This window comes from Channa argus, chromosome 13 (assembly GCF_033026475.1).
Source record: "Channa argus isolate prfri chromosome 13, Channa argus male v1.0, whole genome shotgun sequence".
Taxonomy (NCBI): Eukaryota; Metazoa; Chordata; class Actinopteri; order Anabantiformes; family Channidae; genus Channa; species Channa argus.
In genome coordinates, this window is record NC_090209.1 from 14,676,686 (window position 1) to 14,697,321 (window position 20,636).

The window sequence follows — 20,636 nt, forward strand, 5'->3', positions numbered from 1 at the left end:
ATTTTACTTAAGCACTGTACATGAGTAAATTTTTGAAGTATGTGTACTTGAAGTATATTGTCCAATGCATTTGTTTGATTGTTATAGTTACTTTTCATAGTATAGTAGAAAATACAATAAGTGCCCTGTGTAGTCTCCCCATATTACAGCAAAAATAAAAAGGTGCTCTTTAAGTTGCTCTAACGGTAGGGCAAACACAATAAGGTGCCCCCCATGTCATCCCCACAGTTAAGCAAAAGCTATAAAGATGACCCCACAATACAGCAAACATTATATAGCAAAGCAGCCCTTCGTGCATCCAACTGTGCATCTTTGCTTTCTGGTGATAACAGGTGCACTTTAAATATTTTTTGCCCCTGCCCCTTAGACAGCCTTAGTCTGCCACTGACTGTAATCACTGTTATTTAATGAGTAAATCTGATGCTTAATTTCATTTAAAAAAATATTAATGTACCTGAAAAAAGCAAGCACACAGATTTTTGTCCTTAACTCATTTAAAGGAATTTGAACTTAAGTGCAACATAAGCAAAGCTCTTTTTTGCAGAGAAGCGAAATGCTTAATGTACATATTTCCAGAAAAAGTGGTATGTTTATAGATGCATTATTGCAGATATTTCCTCTCCTAATAGTAGTATCCGGCCACGTAGTGTGTTTCCTGCAGCTTCACTGTAGTAAAATCCATAAAAATGTGTTCATGCTCAGGTGGAGACACCATCAGCGGGGAAGCGCCTCTAGAGCAAAACGAGGCAGTGCGCATGCGTATGCGTGGAACATTCGTTCACTGGTGGTGTGGCTAACGGCTAAGCTACGAGTGCAGCAGCCAACATGGAGAGGAAAGGTAAATCTTTACACCGACACTCCGGCGTACTGTAACGGTACTGTTATCTCGTGTGTGTTTGTGTGTGTCGAGACTGCAATGGATGCTCCTTCGCGTGCATGAATGTAAAGTTTAGCCGCTGAGCTGCATACATTCAGATGGTGGTTTAAGTGAACGCGTCTGTCACGCACTGTTCAGCTATATTAGCCTTCTAGACATTAGCTTTAGCTTCAATGGGACATGTCAGGATTAGCTAGCAACCGTTAGCTTTCTAGTTGTTTCCATTGTATACACACGGTGAAACACCGACAGCATTTACCGGCTGTTTATGCATTAACTGGCCAGTCGGTATAAAACTACTTTATGCCACACAAACGTTACAGAAGACATACGTTACGTTACATCGGTTCATAGATTAATGATGTAATTTCACGTTAGATGGTTTCCAGTGTCAAACTGAGTGACTGACCGACAGATGCAGTAAAGTTGTGATCTAGATCTCGTTGTGATTTAGATGTAAAAGTTTATAATCCAGTGCATTGTGATAGAGTTAAGGATTTGTAAGGCGAGGTAGGTGCATCCTTTACCTCAGACAGTATCATCCTTTTTGTCTTGAACGTCAGCTGGAGATGAAACGGCAACCAAACAATGGAAAAAATAATTTGTCACTGGTTTCTTTCGACAGTTCTGGCGCTTCAGGCGAGGAAGAAGAGGGTGAAAGCGAAAAAGACAAGCAAAAAGTAAGTTTTTATTTATTTATTTATTTTTTACACCACTTGAAGCCATTTTTGGTTATTTGCTGTAGATTGACAGAAATGCTGTCTTTACATGGTCTGGACGTTTAAATGTAAAACCACCTTAAGGTCCTTGACTTCCTGCTTCCCATTTTTTAATCTTTGCATGATCTTCAGATAAAGAGGTGAAATACTGACAGATCTTAGAATAATAATACTGTTTTGGACAGTACAGACGTTCAAGTAAGAGAAGTAGCATTGTCCATAAAACTTTGGACTTTATTTTAATAAGATGTAGTGCCAAAAAATAAACCTAATGGCCAAGTGCTACAGTAAAAGTACTTGTTAAATGATACCATTACAATAATGCTGGAAATGGACGTTGATTTCTCATACTGATAGTTCTGGTGTACCTAACAATCTACTAATCATGCTATCGGTGGCATCCTCCAGAGTGTTGCATAACAGCCCGTGCTATATTTAAAGCAAGAGAATGAAGAAGCCCACATCAACTCACCGAAGCATGGTGTTTTACTGAAAACAGCACTACTGCATTGCATATACTCTACTCCTGACATTGTTGTCTTGCATTAGGCTTACAAATCATCTGCTAAATACTGAGAAGCTCAATACAGCCTGAAGCAGTACTATTAAATGCCTTCGTCATCGTCGCATACTGAGCACCCTTTGTATAGAAGAGCAGTAACACTGTCAGTCATCTTAAGGACAGCGACTCGATCTGGTTCTAATTTGGACTCAGTTGTCAGGTAAATATCAATTTAATATGCGTTTCTCAGAGACAGTGCACACTGGTTTCAGTATTGCAGCCTTAATACTCAATATAATAAGCAAAAATATGAGGATCCAATCAGTGAGAGAACAGTTTTCTTCATAAAAAGATGACTAATTAAAGTAATGCCTTTCCTCACAATTACTTATTTGATCAGCATTCCATAGTCACGAAGAGCTGTGACTCAGTATAAGAACTGACAAGATTGTTAATTGCTATTAAGTCTGATTTCTTACTATAAATGTCTTAAAATAAACAAATCTAGTAATGAAAGAGCTAGAAAATGTATTTAAAATTAGGAAACATCGTTACAATATCCAAATTCTGTTGAAATAATTTAGTAATTCCAGCTGTATGCTCTTGTTATATTTCTGTTATAGAAACACAAACATAAAATGAATCTTGTTATGTTAAGTGTTTCAAACAATAATGTCAGGCCTGAATTTGCAGTTTGTGTAGAAGCCAGCCCATTTTTGAGACATTACAGATTACAGTTGAGGAATTAATTTTAATGCGATCTTAGCTATCTTAGCTCCCATAGTGATGCAACCTTAATCTTCTTTGTGGAGGAAGTAACATAAGGTTTTCAAGTTAATATCAGCAGCTGAAGTATTGGCAAACACAGATATATACTGATAAATACAAAGTAAAATAATGATGATGTGCTTTTATTACATCTTATTACATTAAATGTATTTTAATTACTGCATAAATTTATTAAACGCCTTGTGCTTTGATTAGGGATGTCCTGAACTCTAAACACCTGATCCATCCTATTTTAGTTCTCAAAAATACCTTGTTGTGCATGGTTGAAGTGCAAATATGCTATATTTTAATTTCACTGTTGTGTGTATATCACTGAAAGCTCAATGAGAGATAATTCTTTAATAAAAGGTTTATTAGAGAATTTGAAATTACGTCGCTCAAAACAAGTGAACTTTTAGGGGACATACAGTAGGTTCTGCCATCATGTGAGCATGCATTTAGAATGGGTTAACTGCATAGCTTTTGTTTGGCTAAAAATTTATTTAAAATGCTCAAATTTAATGAGTAAAAGAAAAGCTGAAGAGGGAGAAACCCTAGATGGAGATATTAAATCCAGGGATTCACTTTAAGTTCTGGTAATTCAAAAGCAAGCAAACTGCAGTTTTGCATACATGCAGAGGTAAGACGACACTCCTGCGCACCTACTATAGCCGTAGCACTGACCTACTGTGGCAATGCTTTTCGGGACCTTATGTCAACTTCACGTTTTCTGCATACTATCAGGTGCAAAACTTTGCATCAGCATAATATTGAATGCACGTTCAGTTTCATTCACAGTAGTAACAAAACTGGTCAATAAGAATAGTGTATTAGAAGAGTTATTGTAATAATGAAATTTGTACATTAGCAGAAGTTTGCATCCTCCTTTATAAAATTACAGTTTGTATTTGAATCTATCTTGAATCTTTAGGCACCCTCTGAGCAGCAGTTTTATTTTTTTAGGTGTAATTATAGCCTATTCTTCATACCCTAATTGTCCCAAATCTACCAGCTTGCTTGGTTGTCTGCCATGGACAGCCTTCTATCCATGGGTTTTCAATGATATTTAAGTCTGGAGACTGGGAATGCCATGGTAAACTATTCACCTCATTCTTTCTTTTAAATCATTCCTGGGCTGACTTTGCTTTGTGTTTTGGATCATTGACTTGTTGAAGGATTTACTGCTTCCTAATTTTTACATTTTGACTGATGGTAGAAACTTTTCTTATATTGGGGTGGATTCCCCCTATCACTTATGCAGAGCTCCAGTGCCTGTTATTTTTTTTGTGCTTCAGGTTCTTGGAAGAGTCCAATTTCAATTCATAGTTTATACCCCTACTCATCATTTTTAAGTTCTCTCTGATTTTTATTCTTCTTCAAAAACAGATTCATAAGGGGAAGTGGTAGAAATTTCTCCCTCTGAAATGAGAGAACCCTTCAAGACCCCAAAAGGGTAGTCTGGTTTTCTGGGTTCCTAGTAAACCATCGACGGTAAAAATACAGGGGCACCTCTGTAACATCGTTAAAATTTCCAGTTCTGTTACTGTTTGCAATCACAATATACTAACATTAGCTGTAGTTTTTCTACCCTGCCTGCACTGCTTTTAGTGGAGCAATGCTGGCTTAACTGATACTAGTGATTTGATCGGATTTTTTTTTACAAAATGTGTATATACATAACACGAAACAACATTGAACTAAGGTAACCTTATGATTAATATATTTTTATGGGCCATAATTTGCTAGTTCAGTAAAAACATTTTTGGGCCAGACAACACAATTTGTGCCAGCAAAATGTCATTGAGCACCCTCACCAAATCAGTTTCAGTACTCGCATGAGATCTAAATCTAGAAAGAAGTTTCCCAAAAATACTATTAAAATGTAAAAAAAACTGTAATGGATTAAAAACTATGTTCTCTAAAAGATTGGTTAAAAAAAGGTAAATGTGACACTGGTCTTTATAAAATAAGCTAAACTGAAGCATCAAGGTGGAGTTTTTTTAAGCAAAGGGGTAACCAAAGCATATTTAAAAGCATCCGGGACTAATCCCAGTTTAAGTCACTCCTTGAAAAAATTGTAAAGGAGGACCAACACCACTAAAGACATCTTTCAGTAACCTGCTCAGATTAAGTTCCAAAGGGCTATTAGTAGGATTCAGAGGTTTTACAATATCAGTTAAAATATTAAAAGAAGCAGGAATAAAATGATCAAAGGACATGGACGAAAAGGAGACATCTGAAGAAGACACATTACAGTGGATTCAGACGCATACGCAAAACACTAGAATACTAGAATTATCGCCCTCCTGACAGTTTAAACCTAAAAACTGAGAAATTATAATTTTGTAAAAGTAGAATTCATCGCAGAGCCACTGTATTGAATTGCATTAAAATGCACCGGTGGTTATAATGTTAAGCCTGATTGCTGTAAAACCCTAGGCCATACTCTGCTGGTTTTGATTCATTTAGCTGCTGTTAAGGTTAAACTGCCATTAAACCCTCAGAAAAGTTGGCAACTGTAAGTAATAATCGAGATATTTAACATGCATTTCAGGCCGAGCTGTCCGTTTTTTTTAAGGTTCTCCTGTATTACATGCTGAAGATGAAGTGGCTTTTTCTCATTGTAGTTAATAAAGCCCTGGACCTTGTTCCTCTACTGTTCTCTTAATGTTTTCTTTTTAGAATGAGTTCACATCATTGTAGTAAGTAATGTTATTTTTGATAATGACATCATTTCTCTCCATTAATGCAACTTCTCTCTGATCCTTGTGATTTCTTTAGTTTCTACCGCTATCAAATACCGATATCCTAATTCTGCAGGGATCATATAGAGCTCAGTAGAAGTCTTTTTACTCTGACATATGTTATCGCCTGATTAGCAGTGCATTATATAAAATAACCGGCTGTACAGATTGCATGTAATATTTTCTGTGTTTGGATTCTCCTCCCGAGGTGTAGTGTTATCTGTGGAGTGAGTGCTGCCAGTGTAAGCTCTCTTTGTGCCCCGCATTAACAAAGTGTAGAAGTTCAGATGCTCTTTCAATTGGCAGGGTTACATGCAGGATTCACCTGAAAAATGTTTTCATATCACAATGTGTACTTACTTGCTTTGCAAGTTTATAGACTGCCAGTTTGCAAACTGATGCCCATCTGTTTGTGCTTATTTGTTTAGTGCAGACATAGATCCATAAAATTTCCTTGGCACCAGTCTTGTTGATTAGCGTAAGACATCCTTCACTGTTTGTCTTTTGAACTATGGAAAACTTGAATGATGACTAACATTATTTTACCAAAAGTTCAATTTTGGCTTGTCCCTTCAGGCCAGAGCGAAACGTGTTGCGCACATTGATTTGATTGCCCCTGCTTATCCGGGATCAGGACCGGCACCAACATAGCCCTTGATGGCTGGGTAGAGCCACACCTGGTGGGGTGAGATTTGATCCCGCAGCTTTCTGCATTCCAACACAATGCTCTAACCATTGATCTGCTAGGCTGATTGATTGTAATTTAAATTCAGTTAGTTTGATTAAGATAGAAGAAGCATGGCCATCAAGACCAAACCAGGGCATTTTAAAGCAAGTATGCTTTAAAACGGAACAATCTATAGGGTGGAGTCTAATGAAAGTTTACATATTTTCTATAGATTTATAGTTTACCCTGAACCATTTATTAAATAGAAATTATTTCTCTAATTAAATGACTGGTAAATGGAAAGCAGTGTTGGGAAGGTCAGTGCTCATAGGACCTCTGCGATCAGCAGTGAATGAAATTGTGGTTCAGTGTCCCAATAAAATCTCTGGTGGTTGGTGTGTTTGTCCATCAGGCAGCCAGCCAATCCCAGAGCTCGACAGCAGCCCCACCTAGAAACCTCGCCCCAAGAACCTGAGGAACCTGAGGAGATTCTTGGCTCGGATGATGAAGAGCAGGAGGACCCTAATGACTACTGCAAAGGTTAGTCTTACAATTTGGATGCACACTTGTAATCAGATTATTGTAAATAACCAAAAATAAGCTTGAGTAAACAAACTTTCACAAAAAAGTTATGCCAATATAATGCCTACATTTAGCTTTTGCACTTACAATAAAAAAAGTGCTGCCTTGATTAGTTGGTAACTAGTTATAACATGGTTGCACTTTAGTTTTGGAACTGTCCAGTTAACGTGTGTTTTATTATTTTCTAGGTGGCTATCACCATGTGAAAGTGGGAGACCTGTATAACAAAAAATACCATGTAATCCGAAAACTTGGCTGGGGACACTTCTCCACTGTGTGGCTTGCCTGGGACATCAAGTAGGGGAAAATTTTTACTGCATATTTTCACTGCACTGGGTTGTTTTTGAGCCCCGAATTCAGTAGCAGCAGCTGACTGTTGTGATAGGATCATGTACTGTGCTTCCTGTTAGAGATTGTTACTTGCCCTGTGGTTGCAGAGTGAAAAGATTTGTTGCAATGAAGGTGGTGAAGAGTGCGGAGCACTACACAGAGACCGCAGTGGATGAGATCAAACTCCTCAAATCTGTAAGTAGCTGAGGTAATTGCAGGGTGGTAGCACCTGTAGAATTAAGGGATAACTTTAATGCTAGGTTTTTTTTAATTTACTTAGTTCCTTAAAATTGGTGACTCTATAGCTAGTGCTAATTTTACTTTTATCTTTGGGGAAACAAGATGTAGCATTAAATAACAGATGTAGCAGATAGCAGAGGATAGCAGATTGCTTATCCTCTGAAAATGCTCTGCATTGATGGAAGGATATGACTGAGTGATCAGTTGATCCAAATGTATTTTTCCTCTGCTGTTAGCTTTAGAGAATAGCTCAGATAGCTGGGGGGCATTTGCTTTTGTTTTGACTCAATCATATCCTGATAGTTTATATAATGTTGTACCCTTTCTTTGTCCTCAGGTGAGAAACTCGGACCCCAATGATCCTAACCGGGAAATGGTAGTCCAGCTGCTAGATGACTTCAAGATCTCTGGCGTCAATGGAACTCGAATCCTTCAGATCAGAATATTGCAAATGCTTTCTTGTGTTTAATTCTTCAGAAAAACAAAACCCTCTTTTGAAAAAATATCATTCTGTCCTTTGGTGTCACATTTAGCTGGAAAACAGTATTCAAGTAACACAGTAAACAACAGCTGACAGCTGTACCTCCATCTGCAATAATGCACATATCTGCACTTTTCAGTTTAAACAATGCTCCTATTCATGTTAATGAAAGAGCACAGGGACTCCACCTTTAGTACATGGTAATTTTCTTGAGTTGCATCGTTACTACCTTGACTGCTGTGATCTTTAGATGTCTGCATGGTGTTTGAGGTGTTGGGGCATCACTTATTAAAGTGGATAATAAAGTCCAACTACCAGGGGCTGCCCCTGCCGTGTGTGAAGAGCATCATACATCAGGTAACATGAGACTCAGTGTCACATTGTTTGTGTGCTGAAGGATCAGCCATAGCTTTTCTAAAGTTGACAAGCGTCACGTATCCTCTAGGTCATGTGAGGGTTGGAAGGGCAGGGCATGTTGTGATAACTGAACACGTGAAGTGTGTGAATTTTGGGAATCAGTAACTGATTTTTTTAGTACTGATGTATCATGTACATCAGCACTAAGTATCGGTCTTTATTTACTCTTGGTTAATTGATTTTACATTGTAAATCAATATAAAAAAAGACCTATTACAAGGATTTGCATCAAGGATTTGGTTTAAATTTGTTTTAAGCAACAGCATTTCTGTTCCTTTAAGTCTGACATTTAATAATTTTCCAGGTACTCCAAGGCCTGGACTACCTGCACACAAAGTGTGAGATCATCCACACAGACATTAAACCGGAGAATATCCTGATGAGTGTTGATGAGCCTTATGTCCGGAAGCTCGCAGCAGAGGCCACAGAGTGGCAAAGGGCCGGGGCGCCTCCTCCCTCCGGTTCAGCAAGTATGACACACACACACATTTTTAATGTGTACATTCAGTACGCCATCAGTTTGTTCTTATTTAATTTATTTTAATTTCTTTTCAGTAAGCACAGCACCTGCTCCAAAACAGGTACAATCCTTTTATTTAATTTTAGTATAGAACATTGGGCATTCTACATTTTTCGTGTAAAGCAGTCCCCGAAATATGAGATATTAGTGAGAACCACCTTTTTTTCCCCCCCTACATTCATCTTTGACAGACAGTAAAAATGTCCAAGAACAAGAAGAAGAAGTTAAAAAAGAAGCAAAAGCGACAAGCTGAGCTACTGGAAAAGTGCATAATGGACCTGGAGGAAATGGAAAAGACTACAGAGACACGAGAGGAGGAAGATTATGAAGATGAGGATCCACAATCTCCAAAGGGACGAGTCTGTGCTCCTCTCAGACAGGTGTCTCTTCAAGAGCTAGGAACTGAAGAAACAGGGGGTAAGCAGCTAATATCACAATAGTAATTGCCTCACTGATGACATCCATTGTTTCCCAATTTTCCACTTCTGTTGGTAAAGTTCTGTTGTTAGGAACCATTTTATCTGTTCTTTCCTGCTACTGTTAGAGAGCAGTGTGCATGCAGATATCATGAGGATGGGACCACAGGACTTGTCAGAACTAAGCTATAATGGCCACGTAGAGGTTGAGCAACAGCAGTCTCAGTGGAGGGACGAAGACCAACACAATGGCAACACAGACCCCACAGAGCAATGTGCCAGTAAGGAGGAGCAATACAAGCAACCCCCTGTGCAGGCCATGTGCAATGGTTTAGACTCTCCACATCTTAATGATCTGGACACTGAAACTAAAGGCAGGTGTGCTCACAGCAGTGGAGTAACTGAGAGGAACCTTCCCGCTGGGTTAGAGGAGGGAGAGCTGGAACAAAGCGTATTGCAGGAGGAAGAGGAGGATGAACCTGATTGCGGATACAGAACCCAGGAAAGCCTGGGAAATGGTCAGTCAGCAAAATTTAGTAAATCTGCCAAAAGGTTTTGTGGTTGCTGTTTCTTCTGGCTCTGGAAGTTTAGTAAAGGCTCAGCCATGTGATCTTTGAAGTATTGAATTTGACTCTAGATGTTTAAACCATCATTATCTTTCTCTCTTTGCTCTCATGTAGGCAAACTAACAGCTGGATCCCTGCTAGTTAACCCTCTTGAGCCACTCAATGCAGACAATATCAAGGTCAAGATTGCAGACTTAGGAAATGCCTGCTGGGTGGTGAGTACTCTGCTAATGACCTCAGGGATTTCCTGATTAGCGATGAGGCTTTGGAGCTAGAGACACATGCAGTGTCATATACTTACCAAAATAGAAATCTTCCAGCTCCTTGTTTGTACACTGTGCCATTATTGAGGTTCAGATGTGGAATAGCAGGTGCAGTTTGTCAGTTTGCTAGGGTCCCCACCCATTTATAAGTTCTGAATAATTATTTCCCCAAGTACATCAGGGCACTGCTACCTACGTAAGCGTCTGATTTGTTCTTTCTCCTTTATCATCTCCTCTTAGCACAAGCACTTCACAGAAGACATCCAGACACGGCAGTACAGGTCCTTAGAAGTGCTCATTGGTGCTGGGTACAGCACACCAGCCGATATATGGAGCACAGCCTGCATGGTGAGAGATTGCTTTTACACTAAGTCACACAACCTAAATAAAAAACATAGTCCCATAGTCCCTTGTATTTAGAAAAGCCCTAACTTGTATGATGGGAGTGTATACAGTGGTGGGAGTAAATATTTCTTTTGCTTTTTTAATGAGTGTGTTGTCTCCTCAGGCCTTTGAGCTTGCCACAGGGGACTACTTGTTTGAACCGCATTCTGGCGAAGATTACTCCAGGGATGAAGGTATTGTTTGGACTTCCTGTTTTTTCTTGGTTTATCCAGTTGTCACTTAAGCATAAATCTTTGCTCATAAGTATGCTTACTGGAAGGAGGTAATAGCATTATTGAACTTTTAGCAGTTATTGCTACTGTGAACGGCCTTATTTTTCTTGTTAGATTTACTCTCACTGGGGCTTTACCACCTTGCATTTTTTTAATATCCACATATTTAATAAGGGTTTCAGAGCAAGCTTGGCAATTTGTGACCTTCACTTCAAGTCATTGTGCTGATTGCACAGTAAGTTGCAGTGCACTTTGCTTAACACTTCACTGTGATGAAATACATAAGTTATCTCAAATACTCTCAGACTTAGAGACAACGATGATGTGAGTCATGTGAATCATGTGAAGAGTATCAACAATCCTGTGTTTATTTCCTATCTAACACCTCAAACCACATTTGTGCAAGCACTTTTGGAGATGAGGCCTTCCTTTCATTTCTCATCTTTCTTCACCTCCTCGTCACTTCTGCTCCACCTTTCCTTGTTTCTTCTCATGCTCTTTTTATGTTAATGTTGGCGTGCTGCTTAGCTTGAAGTTTACCTCACTTATTTGATTCTGCTGAGACATGTCAGGTATGTGCTAAGAGTCAACCTTTAGTTTACTGGCACGTGCTGCAGCTGCTAATCTGCTTGTTCACATATATGAATTTAAGTGTATTAATTGGGATTTATTTTACTAATCAAACACCCTTATCTGCTGTTTTATTGTGTATGGGTTTGATAGCAGTACTCTAAGCCATATATATTATTCTTATTATTTGTATGATTTAATCTTCATAGTTTGTTTTCATATATAGAAGTGAATGACCTACTTGTGTTTAAATCTGTGTAATAGCTTTTCCCAGTCTCCCCATTCCTGCTTGTTTTTATACTAGGCTGTCATCATCCATTGTTCCTAATAAATTGTTCCACATGACTGCCGTCCTTCTCTTATCCCCTCTCCCATTTGCCATTTCATCCTCTTTAAAACTTGCTGTCTTCCATCTCCTCCCCGAATGTGCCTCATATCCAGACCATCTTGCTCTCGTGATTGAACTGCTTGGTAAAATACCTCGTCACTATGCTCTGAGTGGGAAATACTCACAGGAATACTTCACCAGGAGAGGTATGCAAACCCTTTGTCTGTGGCCCGCTCTGGAAAGTGATGGATGGCTAGTGAAGAGTAAAGGTCACTGGCAGCACATTCAGATCTTCCAAAGCTGACGGTGTGCGTTTTCCACTGTGCATAATAATGAATACAGACCAATACATTTTGCTTTGAACAGTGCCATCGGACATTGATTTAAGTGTCAGTCGTCTGGCAGAGGTACATTCAGTACCTCCTCAGCTGCAGCCAGAGGACTTGGCTGGATACTTTGACTCCCATCTTGACTTTCCCCTCAGTTGGGGAGCCAGTGTAAGGTGAGCCACAGTAGTGGCTTGATTGAACACATTTGATCAAATGCATTTTCTTTTATTTATTATGAATAAATGCATCAACAATAAGAGAGATTGTAGATGTTTTTTAACAGCTTCTGTTAGAGCTCTAACATTAAGATACTTTAATTATCTTAATGCAGTTTAAACGTAAAATGTTTAAATTGACATCAAAAGTGCATGTGCTAGTGTTTAAAACAATTGCATAAAACGTTTGAGATATTATGATTATTTAAATTGATTATTAGCTGCAGTGCCCTAGAGTTGTTTTAATGCACAAATTCTAATTCTAGTTTTATTTTTATTTATTTATTTTTTTCCTTTTTCTTTGAAACAGTGACTTGGTTACAACGTTATGATTAGGAGACAAATGTGACATGGGTATACAAACTAATACTTTAGAAATACTTTAGATTGTGATGTCTAGTGGCCATATTTGAAATTTAATATCTGGCTGTTGGTCTGGGTGCCATCTGGCCTGTGAGTGTGCTGTCAGCCTGATCCTCCCTTTTTCCTCAGCCCTCCACACACACCCAGAGTGGGCCTGTGACTGGGACACCGTCTTACCAATCTGTTATTTGTCTTGTCTGTCTGTCCTTTTCCTCTTGCGTCTGTCTGCTGTGTAGACCATATAGCGCTGATCATTGAGCTGCTGGGGAGTGTCCCACGCAAACTCATAATGAGCGGCAAATATTCGAAGGATTTTTTCACCAAGAAAGGTAAAATATGAAGTCAAAATTAAAGTGGCAGTTTTCTTTTCGTCCTTTGAATCATGCCTTAATGTCAGTTATGATTGAGTCTTTTCTTACGTAACTGTAAGTAAAACCTTTTGCTAGTATTAAATAAAGCCATTCAAATAGTTTGAAAAACACATTTACAGTTAACAAGAATTGTTGTTTTTAGTATTCACATAATGAAAATGAATGTTGCTGATGTATTAATAGACTGTACTACCTTATTTACATTTACATTTAGTCATTTAGCAGATGCTTTTATCCAAAGCGACTTAGACGTGAGGTACAAGGCAACAAAAATCTAAGTCAAGGAGAAAAACATCAAAGCAAAGTCCTATCAGAAAAGTATTTACGTTTCACGAGATGCAAGAAAGAGCAGAAAGGAAGGTGTTTTTTTTTATTTTTATTTAATAGATTTAAGTGCATAGGATGAGAATGTAAATGTTTTGCACATATTGTAAAGTGTTATATTACTTCATGGATCTCTGATGCAGCGCTGTGTGTGTGGTTGTCTGCAGGAGATTTGAAACACATCACCAAGCTTAAGCCATGGGGCCTGCTGGAGGTGCTGATTGACAAGTACGAGTGGCCCCGTGAAGAAGCAGAGTGCTTCACTGACTTCCTGCTTCCAATGCTGGAGCTGATCCCTGAGAAAAGAGCCACAGCTGCAGAGTGCTTGCGCCACCCCTGGCTCGCCCTCTAGTGGAGATCTCCAGCCCGCCTACCCCTACACACACACACACACACACACACACACACACACACACACACACACACACACACACACACACACACACACTTTCTCCAGAGACTGCAACAGATCACTTTCCAGTTTGGGCCTATCAGATGAATATTTATTTTTTTTTGTTTTAGATTTCTTATGTTCTTGTTATTAAGCTGATGCTTCTGTGTATGTATGCATTGTATTTACTGGTTCTTCTCTTGGTGTGATGACGTCAGGAATCCAGTGGATTATCTTATTTTGTGGTCATGTTGGCTCCAACTGCTGTGCTTCATTCACCCACCTGACTAAGCAAACCTGTTATTGTACTGCTAGTGACTCATCCTTGTTTGTTACACTCCTGCACTAAAACCCAAACAAATCAAGGATATGTAGCCTTTATTGGTCATTTTTGACTCCCTTAGAAAGGACTTGTTTGTCTTTTTCCCCGTCATCCATTTTCATTTGTACTGTGTTCTTTTTTTCTTTACACATGTAAGGTATACATTTGTATTTGTAAAGTAGGCTTAGGAAGTTGCACTTGGTGACCTTTACACTGGCGGAAAGTTCACAGCATTTATTCAGACAGACTCAGTTTTTTTACTGAGACATATACTGTCTCATAAAGTAGGTCATATAATTTATCCATAACAAAGCTGTTGTCACCTGGTATTAAGTGTTGTTAGTCAATTCAGATCTTTCATGGGAGGCTGGTATTCTCATACATCTATTTCAATTCAGGAATATAATGTTATAAAGGTTTCAACAACAAATGTTAGGAAGCCCGATTTAATGGAAAAAAAGTGAAAATAAACTGTATATATCTGTACCAAAGAGTTTGCCTTTATGTATATTACAGTTATGTACAGTTTTTAACAAATCTTATATCTTAGCTAAAATTATTTAGCTGGGTAGCTGTGTTTTAATAAAAGAGTATGAAAGATGTGCTCAGTTTTATGTATGGCCACCTGTTAATAATGTCACTGTTTTTACTATAGAGATGGCGAAATTTGATATTGCGTAATGGTGTCCCAAATTCATCATATCAAAGTAACCTATGTATCAGTTGAGGCCTAGGTAAAAAAGAAGTTTACATTCGTGTCAGATTCAAGAACTTTGTGTCAATCTACAAAACTGTACAACACACCATACAATAAAACATGTTCATACAATACAAAATGATTGTACCAGGTTTGTTTCTGTTGAATATTTTAGGTTTTTGGTATAATTTACAGAAAGTTGCAGTAGAAAGGAGTCTCTGGTTTATATAGCAGTAACAAACGACAGGATTGTTAAGTTGCCAAGAGATGTGTGTCACCACAACTTAATATAAACTGCAGAAAACAAAACACGCACAAAAAGGTTGTGAGATGGCTGCCTTGTCTTGTGAACAGCATCTGCATCACACTATGAAGGTCTGTGAGTTCATCAGGTGCTTTCTGTAAAAGAGGAGAGATACTTTAATGGATTGAGGAAACTGGGCCTGTGCTGGCTAATAACCAGCGCTGCTGTATTGATTTGCAGACACCCAAACTAAGAAACTAGTTAAGCAACTTCCAAAGAAAGCAGGAGCACTTAGAATAATAGACTATGTTTTGGCAACAATATTCAATCGGAAAAGAAATTGCATAACATCAAACAGTTGCTTTAATTTGAAATGCCAAAAAAAAAACCCCCAAACTTTGAACTAGCTGGAGGGTGCATCATTATGTTAGATTTAGGATTAAGTTTGAAAAGAATAAGATTGAAATCTGTCATAATCACAGAGACTGGACAGAGAGGAGAGACTGCTGCATGAACATAACAATTATATTTTCAGGTCCACTAATCTCACTCACTGCTTTCTTCAATTGCCAATAAAATGCATCAGGTTGAGTCACATCAGCATGATCTAATTGTCAATCACAAATTTAAGTGAAATGGTGCCAGTGTAGGGTGCAGATATGTCTGCAAATGTTTTTTTTAATCAGCCGGTGTGAGAAAATCACTCAAAAATGTTAAAGATCCGCCAGATTAATTGGCTGACTGATTCAATCCATTTACCACTAATATTAATCAACTACAGTAAATCCTTTCTTGACCAATTTATGCAGAAAACCAGGAAAGGGCAAACAGGAGCATTATTCTTTCTCGAAAAACATTTACCATAAACTGTTTGTGGATGCTAACAAAACCAAAGAAATTCAGTTTACTGTGAAATCATCATCAGTATGAAGATCTCAACATTAACATGTTCACGTGAGCTATGAGAGTGTACAGTGCAAATATCAGCTACAAGTTTATTAGGTACACCTATCTGAAGCCACTGTAGTAAAACTGTGCTGCAAAAAAATTCTACCCTCCTGAATGTGATTATACTGAGTTTTTGTTCAACCTGTTCTAGACAAGTTTTGATATGTCTGTATGATCCACTTTATTTATATCAGTGACACAAGACTAAATGACACCATCTCCACATTTAAGTCAGCATCTGTCTATACCTGTTTGACCAAATGTCAAACATTATCAATGTGGTGCCATGATCTTGTAATAATCTACTTTTTGTCAGGTGTAGCTGAAGAACTGGCAACTGATTATAGGTAGATAGTAGATTAATCTATTATATTATATTTAGTAAATACAATTGTTTAATTATTTTAAAAAGATGCCGGTAAAGATTCACATGAATAAATGATGACTGAATTGCATTTAGGTGCCTCAGTTTTAGGATCATGGTGTAGTGTGAACTGGCTTACTCCTCATTTGGACAACACTTAGAAGCCCAGGCTGCTCCCTGTGGGTCAGGAGAATGCCTTGGTAGCTTGATGTGTGAATGTGAGTATATGAAGGATTAGACAAGAAGAACATATAAAGTGCTTTGAGTGTAGATAAGGCTAAATAATTGCAGAGCATTTGCCAGTTAAAATTACAGAATTATATTTAATGATATAATTAACAACTATGCTTTTCTTACTGTGACAAGTTAAAATGTCTGAAAAAAGGCATTAAGACTCCCAGTGTCAGGCTCAAAACCAGATAGAGTTACTTACCTTAACTCTCACCTGCTCCCTCCACCTCAAAGTCATCTGGCAGCAGTTTGTCCTGGCGGTTTCCAAGGGTGAAGGATAGAAATGCCAGCAGGAGGGCGTCCAGGATGCTGATGATAGCCAGGATGTAGGCCCAGCGCACAGTGCAGTTCCCCAGGTTGTACTTATCGGTCCTCTGACCACACATCCTCTTCACCTCTGGAGAATCCCAGCCATCTGGGTAGATCATGCAGCCCATCACCATCAACACAGCTGCAGAGAGTGGAGGGAACAGAAATGGCAAAGCCTTGCAATAATTGCCTCTTGTGTGCTCTTACTTTGATGAATAATTATGAGGGAGTTTTTTAAAGCCCCAAATGCAGCATACACGGGATGACGTACCCCTATAAAGTGCTAGAGGTTTATTTTATTTATGGTGCAGCAGGGCACGGATGCACAGTGGTGCTGTTTGTATGATGTACGGTTATGAAAGTTCTTAAATGTTAAATACACTTCATCTGGTAAAGTTTCCTTTGGGTTTTTGCAAAATCAATCTACAAACAGTTTATATAATGGTTTAAAATAACTAACAGATTTACTCATGAGCTGCACTTTGGTAAAACACTTTTTATTTTATTTGTTTTATTTATATTTAATTGAAGGATGAACCACTCACTTAACTCTGAAGTTGTACATTCAAAAACATACGCTTAAAAAAATGCCACACAATGTTAAGATGACACTGGTTGTTCTAAAAACTTTGGCTTGAGACCTGCATCTCTTGCTCATTCTACAAATGTTTCAGGTACCTATGAGCTGTCAGCTGTTCAGTCAGAGGGAAAGTTCTCCTCTGGACATTTCATAAAGCTTCACTTTAATAATTGTTAATAATTCCTACCTTAACACTAATGTCATAACCCATCAGAATCATCAGAACCAGCTACATCAGTACAACACTGCTTTCACATTGTTGCATCAGTGATACATATAATAATGTTAAACATAATGATTCATCAGTCACAGAATAATTTTATAATATTTAATATGTTGCCAACACTACTTCAACACTACTTTTACTAAAGTAAGTCTGCTAATGCAATAATTTTATATTGTTCTCCTGTTGCTTTTATTTAATTAAATGATCTAAATACTTCCACCCCTGGTTAAGTAGGTCTATCATAAGTCTAGTTTCTAAGGCCGTGGTATTTCTCAGGCGCGTGTTTAGATTAGTTAACAACACAGCAACACCTGATCTTGTTACATGTAACCAATCCACCATCAAATGTGTCAGACTCTGGACTGAAACTGGATCCTTTATTGGCTACCACAGTGAAAAACAACACATCCAGAACAAACACGTCATGCCTAAAACTAGAGAGGTGAGAAGGGGACTCATGACAGTGCACGTTTAACACCTTAAACTCATTGTAGAGGAGAGTTAAATAGAGTCTTGCTCACTCGAGTTTTTACATTCAGAGACTGAACTTTGTTAAACGTTTCATGAGTCTTTTAAATCCAGTAGTTACAAGTTAATATAACAGCTCCAATATTATTATTTTTAAACATAATAAGTAATAGAGCCATTGGTCTGTATAGTGCTCTCTGCAGATAGTGACCTTTGACCCTCACCAAGATTTTAATTAAGACCTAACTAATAAAATAAACATCAACAGACTCCTCTTGAAAGTCAGACTTTTAACTTTGCCTCTGTGGTGCTGCTTAAAACTATTTACAGAATAGAATAAAACTGAATACTTTAATATTAATAATGTAAAGTAATTTGCACTCCTTGTTCCTAAGTAAGTTACTGGGGGGGGACTGCTGGCTCAGTGGTAGTGGTAGATGCAGAAGGCTCAAACCCCACCCCACCCAGCCACCAAGGGCAACCTTAGCAGCCAGATTAAAAATCTTCATCTGAAAAAAGTAGCTGGCAACTAAAGCTTCAAAATAAATGTTTCCTTTGAATTATAGTGGAGAAAAAAATAAACATGACCTAAAATAGAAAAATACTCCAGTAAAGTACAACATTTGCTTTTAATTTCAGAATATCAGTAATGGGATATGAAATAAAGTGTAACCAAAACCTACAAAATAACCCCAAAATGATGCTCTTATTTACTGTGGGTTGTTTTAAACACAACACATTCATGCTCATTTTGATGAGGTTGAAGAATCATTTGATTTACCAAAAGGGTTTTACATCCAAAAAGTCTACTAAGTGTACTTTGTCTCTGAATAAAAAGTATTCATTATGCACAAAGGACTCCATTCATAGTGTTTTACACGTGTTTGTTTTAAATCTTAATTTAAACAACAAACAATATTAGCATCTGAAATGTAATGGAGTTTAAACTAAATGGGAAATGCTCGAGCAAATTACACAGTGCTCCTCACCTGAGGCCAGCTGCATCCATGCACAGATCCTGTAGACGTTCCCGGCGTTGCAGAAGAAGAATAAGCTGAAACAGACCATAGTGCCAACAATCAGCAGCATGGAGGTCCCGACGAAAAACATGGCGGTCCTGAAGGCCGGTGAAGGGATGGAGCCGAAGTCTAGCACACTGCCCTTACAGCTGAGCTCTAAAGTCAGCGCGTTGCCGATGCAGTAGTAGAAGAGACCAAAGTAGCCTGCCTGCGGGGTGTTGACGCTGTCCCCGATCCAGTAGGGCTGGATGAAGACCACCACGGTGATGATGGCGAAGCAGATGGTGAACACTGCCCACATCACACCGATGGCCCGGGAGTTTCTCACATAGTTGGTGTGATAAATTTTAGCAGCTTCTTTTGCTGGGAGAAGATCCATGTTAGCGAGCAAAAACAAAGACTTTTCACTTTGTGCTCTGTAAATTGTTTTGTTGCTGTACTAATGCACCAAGAGTTTCTACACACCACAGCGGGAACACCTGTTGCTTGACTGGCTCCTTTCAGCACCCTGGACAGCACCTCAGCTCTCTAAATAATGACGCTGTTCTGACGTCAGACACTGCCAGGTGACCAACGACATAAAGTTAGGAACTAAAAACATAAGTAACATTGGAAGGGAGAAAGTAACTAAATGCTCTCTTTGCATTTGGCAAATGATCCTATAATTTACGGTGTGGTCTTTTAAATTAATAAGACACTCTATAGGCCTACATGAATATAGTATTAACTTAGAATTGGATCAGTACACAAATATGTTGTATTATAAAACAAACTGTAACTGTAACTGTTTTGAAAAGAACACCTTTACTCTTGTACAGTCAAAGAAACCCTTGGGTTTCCTCAAGGGGAAACACACGTCCTTCTACCACTTAATGACATTTATAAACTTTGCCCTAATAAATATGGTTAACTAATCATTGACAAATCCTTATAGACATGTTAATAAGTCTTCCAAGTCATCATGTCTATAGGTATTAATGTCAGTCTTTTTTTAAATTGTAATCTTTTTTTAATTCACCAAAAACAAACAAACAGACAACAAAACAACAACAACAGCAACAACAAAACAGTAAGAATCACACAATACAAAACATAACATCATAACAACATTGTGAGATATGGCGAACCTATGTACAGTCTATGTTTGCTTGTGAAATATGAAACTAATATTAACCAATAGGCTTGATAATAACATTAGCAATAATAGAAAGGATACAAAACATGTAATAGTTAAATAATATAATGATGATATAATGATACACACAAAAAAAAGAAAAACAAAGATTAATGTAACGTGAATGTAAAAATAATGTTATTGATAAAAATAGGTATTTAGTTTCTTAGACAACAAAGCATTAAGTTTATATCCTTGGTGGTAGCTTATTAAAGTTAGTAACCATTACTCAGATGATTAGTTTTGTAGCTGCGTTGCATTTTAACACCTAATTTAATTTGGTACAAACTTTATTTGTTCCAATATTTTGAAAATGTCATGATGTGATATTTAGTAAACTTCAAAAATCCATAGATGTGGATTCTGCCTGGAGTTTGGTGAAGTTTTTGGCTGATGCACAATGCTCTGAAAACCAAAGTATCCTGATATCAAATTCAATATTGTTCCAGCTGAA

General features: G+C 38.0%; 2 protein-coding genes across 9 annotated transcripts; one reads left to right on the forward strand and one right to left on the reverse strand.

Moving 5' to 3' along the window:
• Positions 1 to 720: 720 nt before the first annotated feature.
• srpk1a (SRSF protein kinase 1a) lies at positions 721 to 14,758 on the forward strand. 8 transcript variants are annotated; one of them, XM_067527519.1, is made up of 17 exons: positions 721 to 838; positions 1,503 to 1,557; positions 6,690 to 6,817; positions 7,048 to 7,156; positions 7,297 to 7,384; positions 7,767 to 7,854; positions 8,161 to 8,267; positions 8,632 to 8,797; positions 8,883 to 8,908; positions 9,039 to 9,264; positions 9,392 to 9,781; positions 9,944 to 10,044; positions 10,333 to 10,440; positions 10,601 to 10,670; positions 11,721 to 11,813; positions 12,751 to 12,843; positions 13,377 to 14,758. In XM_067527519.1, the coding sequence occupies exons 1-17, from the start codon at positions 826 to 828 to the stop codon at positions 13,559 to 13,561; spliced, it is 2,046 nt and encodes a 681-aa protein (XP_067383620.1). In that variant the 5' UTR covers positions 721 to 825; the 3' UTR covers positions 13,562 to 14,758. The 8 variants fall into 8 exon arrangements, with proteins under 8 accessions (XP_067383620.1, XP_067383626.1, XP_067383623.1 ...); XM_067527518.1 differs by lacking the exon at positions 721 to 838 and adding an exon at positions 2,146 to 2,318 and having other exon boundaries at positions 1,520 to 1,557; XM_067527525.1 differs by lacking the exon at positions 12,751 to 12,843 and having other exon boundaries at positions 723 to 838.
• Positions 14,759 to 16,609: 1,851 nt separating this feature from the next.
• Positions 16,610 to 19,493, reverse strand: lhfpl5b (LHFPL tetraspan subfamily member 5b). Its single transcript, XM_067527762.1, has 2 exons — positions 18,979 to 19,493; positions 16,610 to 16,857 (listed from the first exon to the last, which is right to left on the reverse strand). Exons 1-2 carry the CDS (start codon positions 19,385 to 19,387, stop codon positions 16,610 to 16,612), a joined length of 657 nt encoding a protein of 218 aa, XP_067383863.1. The 5' UTR covers positions 19,388 to 19,493.
• Positions 19,494 to 20,636: the final 1,143 nt, after the last annotated feature.

Coding starts and splice junctions, on each gene's coding strand:
- srpk1a (XM_067527518.1), top strand. CDS start 2,206: ATGCCTTCGTCATCGTCGCATACTGAGCACCCTTTGTATAGAAGAGCA. Junction 8,798..8,882: donor TCCTCCCTCCGGTTCAGCAA/GTATGACACACA, acceptor ATTTCTTTTCAG/TAAGCACAGCACCTGCTCCA. Junction 9,782..9,943: donor CCAGGAAAGCCTGGGAAATG/GTCAGTCAGCAA, acceptor GCTCTCATGTAG/GCAAACTAACAGCTGGATCC.
- lhfpl5b (XM_067527762.1), bottom strand. CDS start 19,387: ATGGATCTTCTCCCAGCAAAAGAAGCTGCTAAAATTTATCACACCAAC. Junction 16,858..18,978: donor ATGGATGCAGCTGGCCTCAG/GTGAGGAGCACT, acceptor CACTCTCTGCAG/CTGTGTTGATGGTGATGGGC.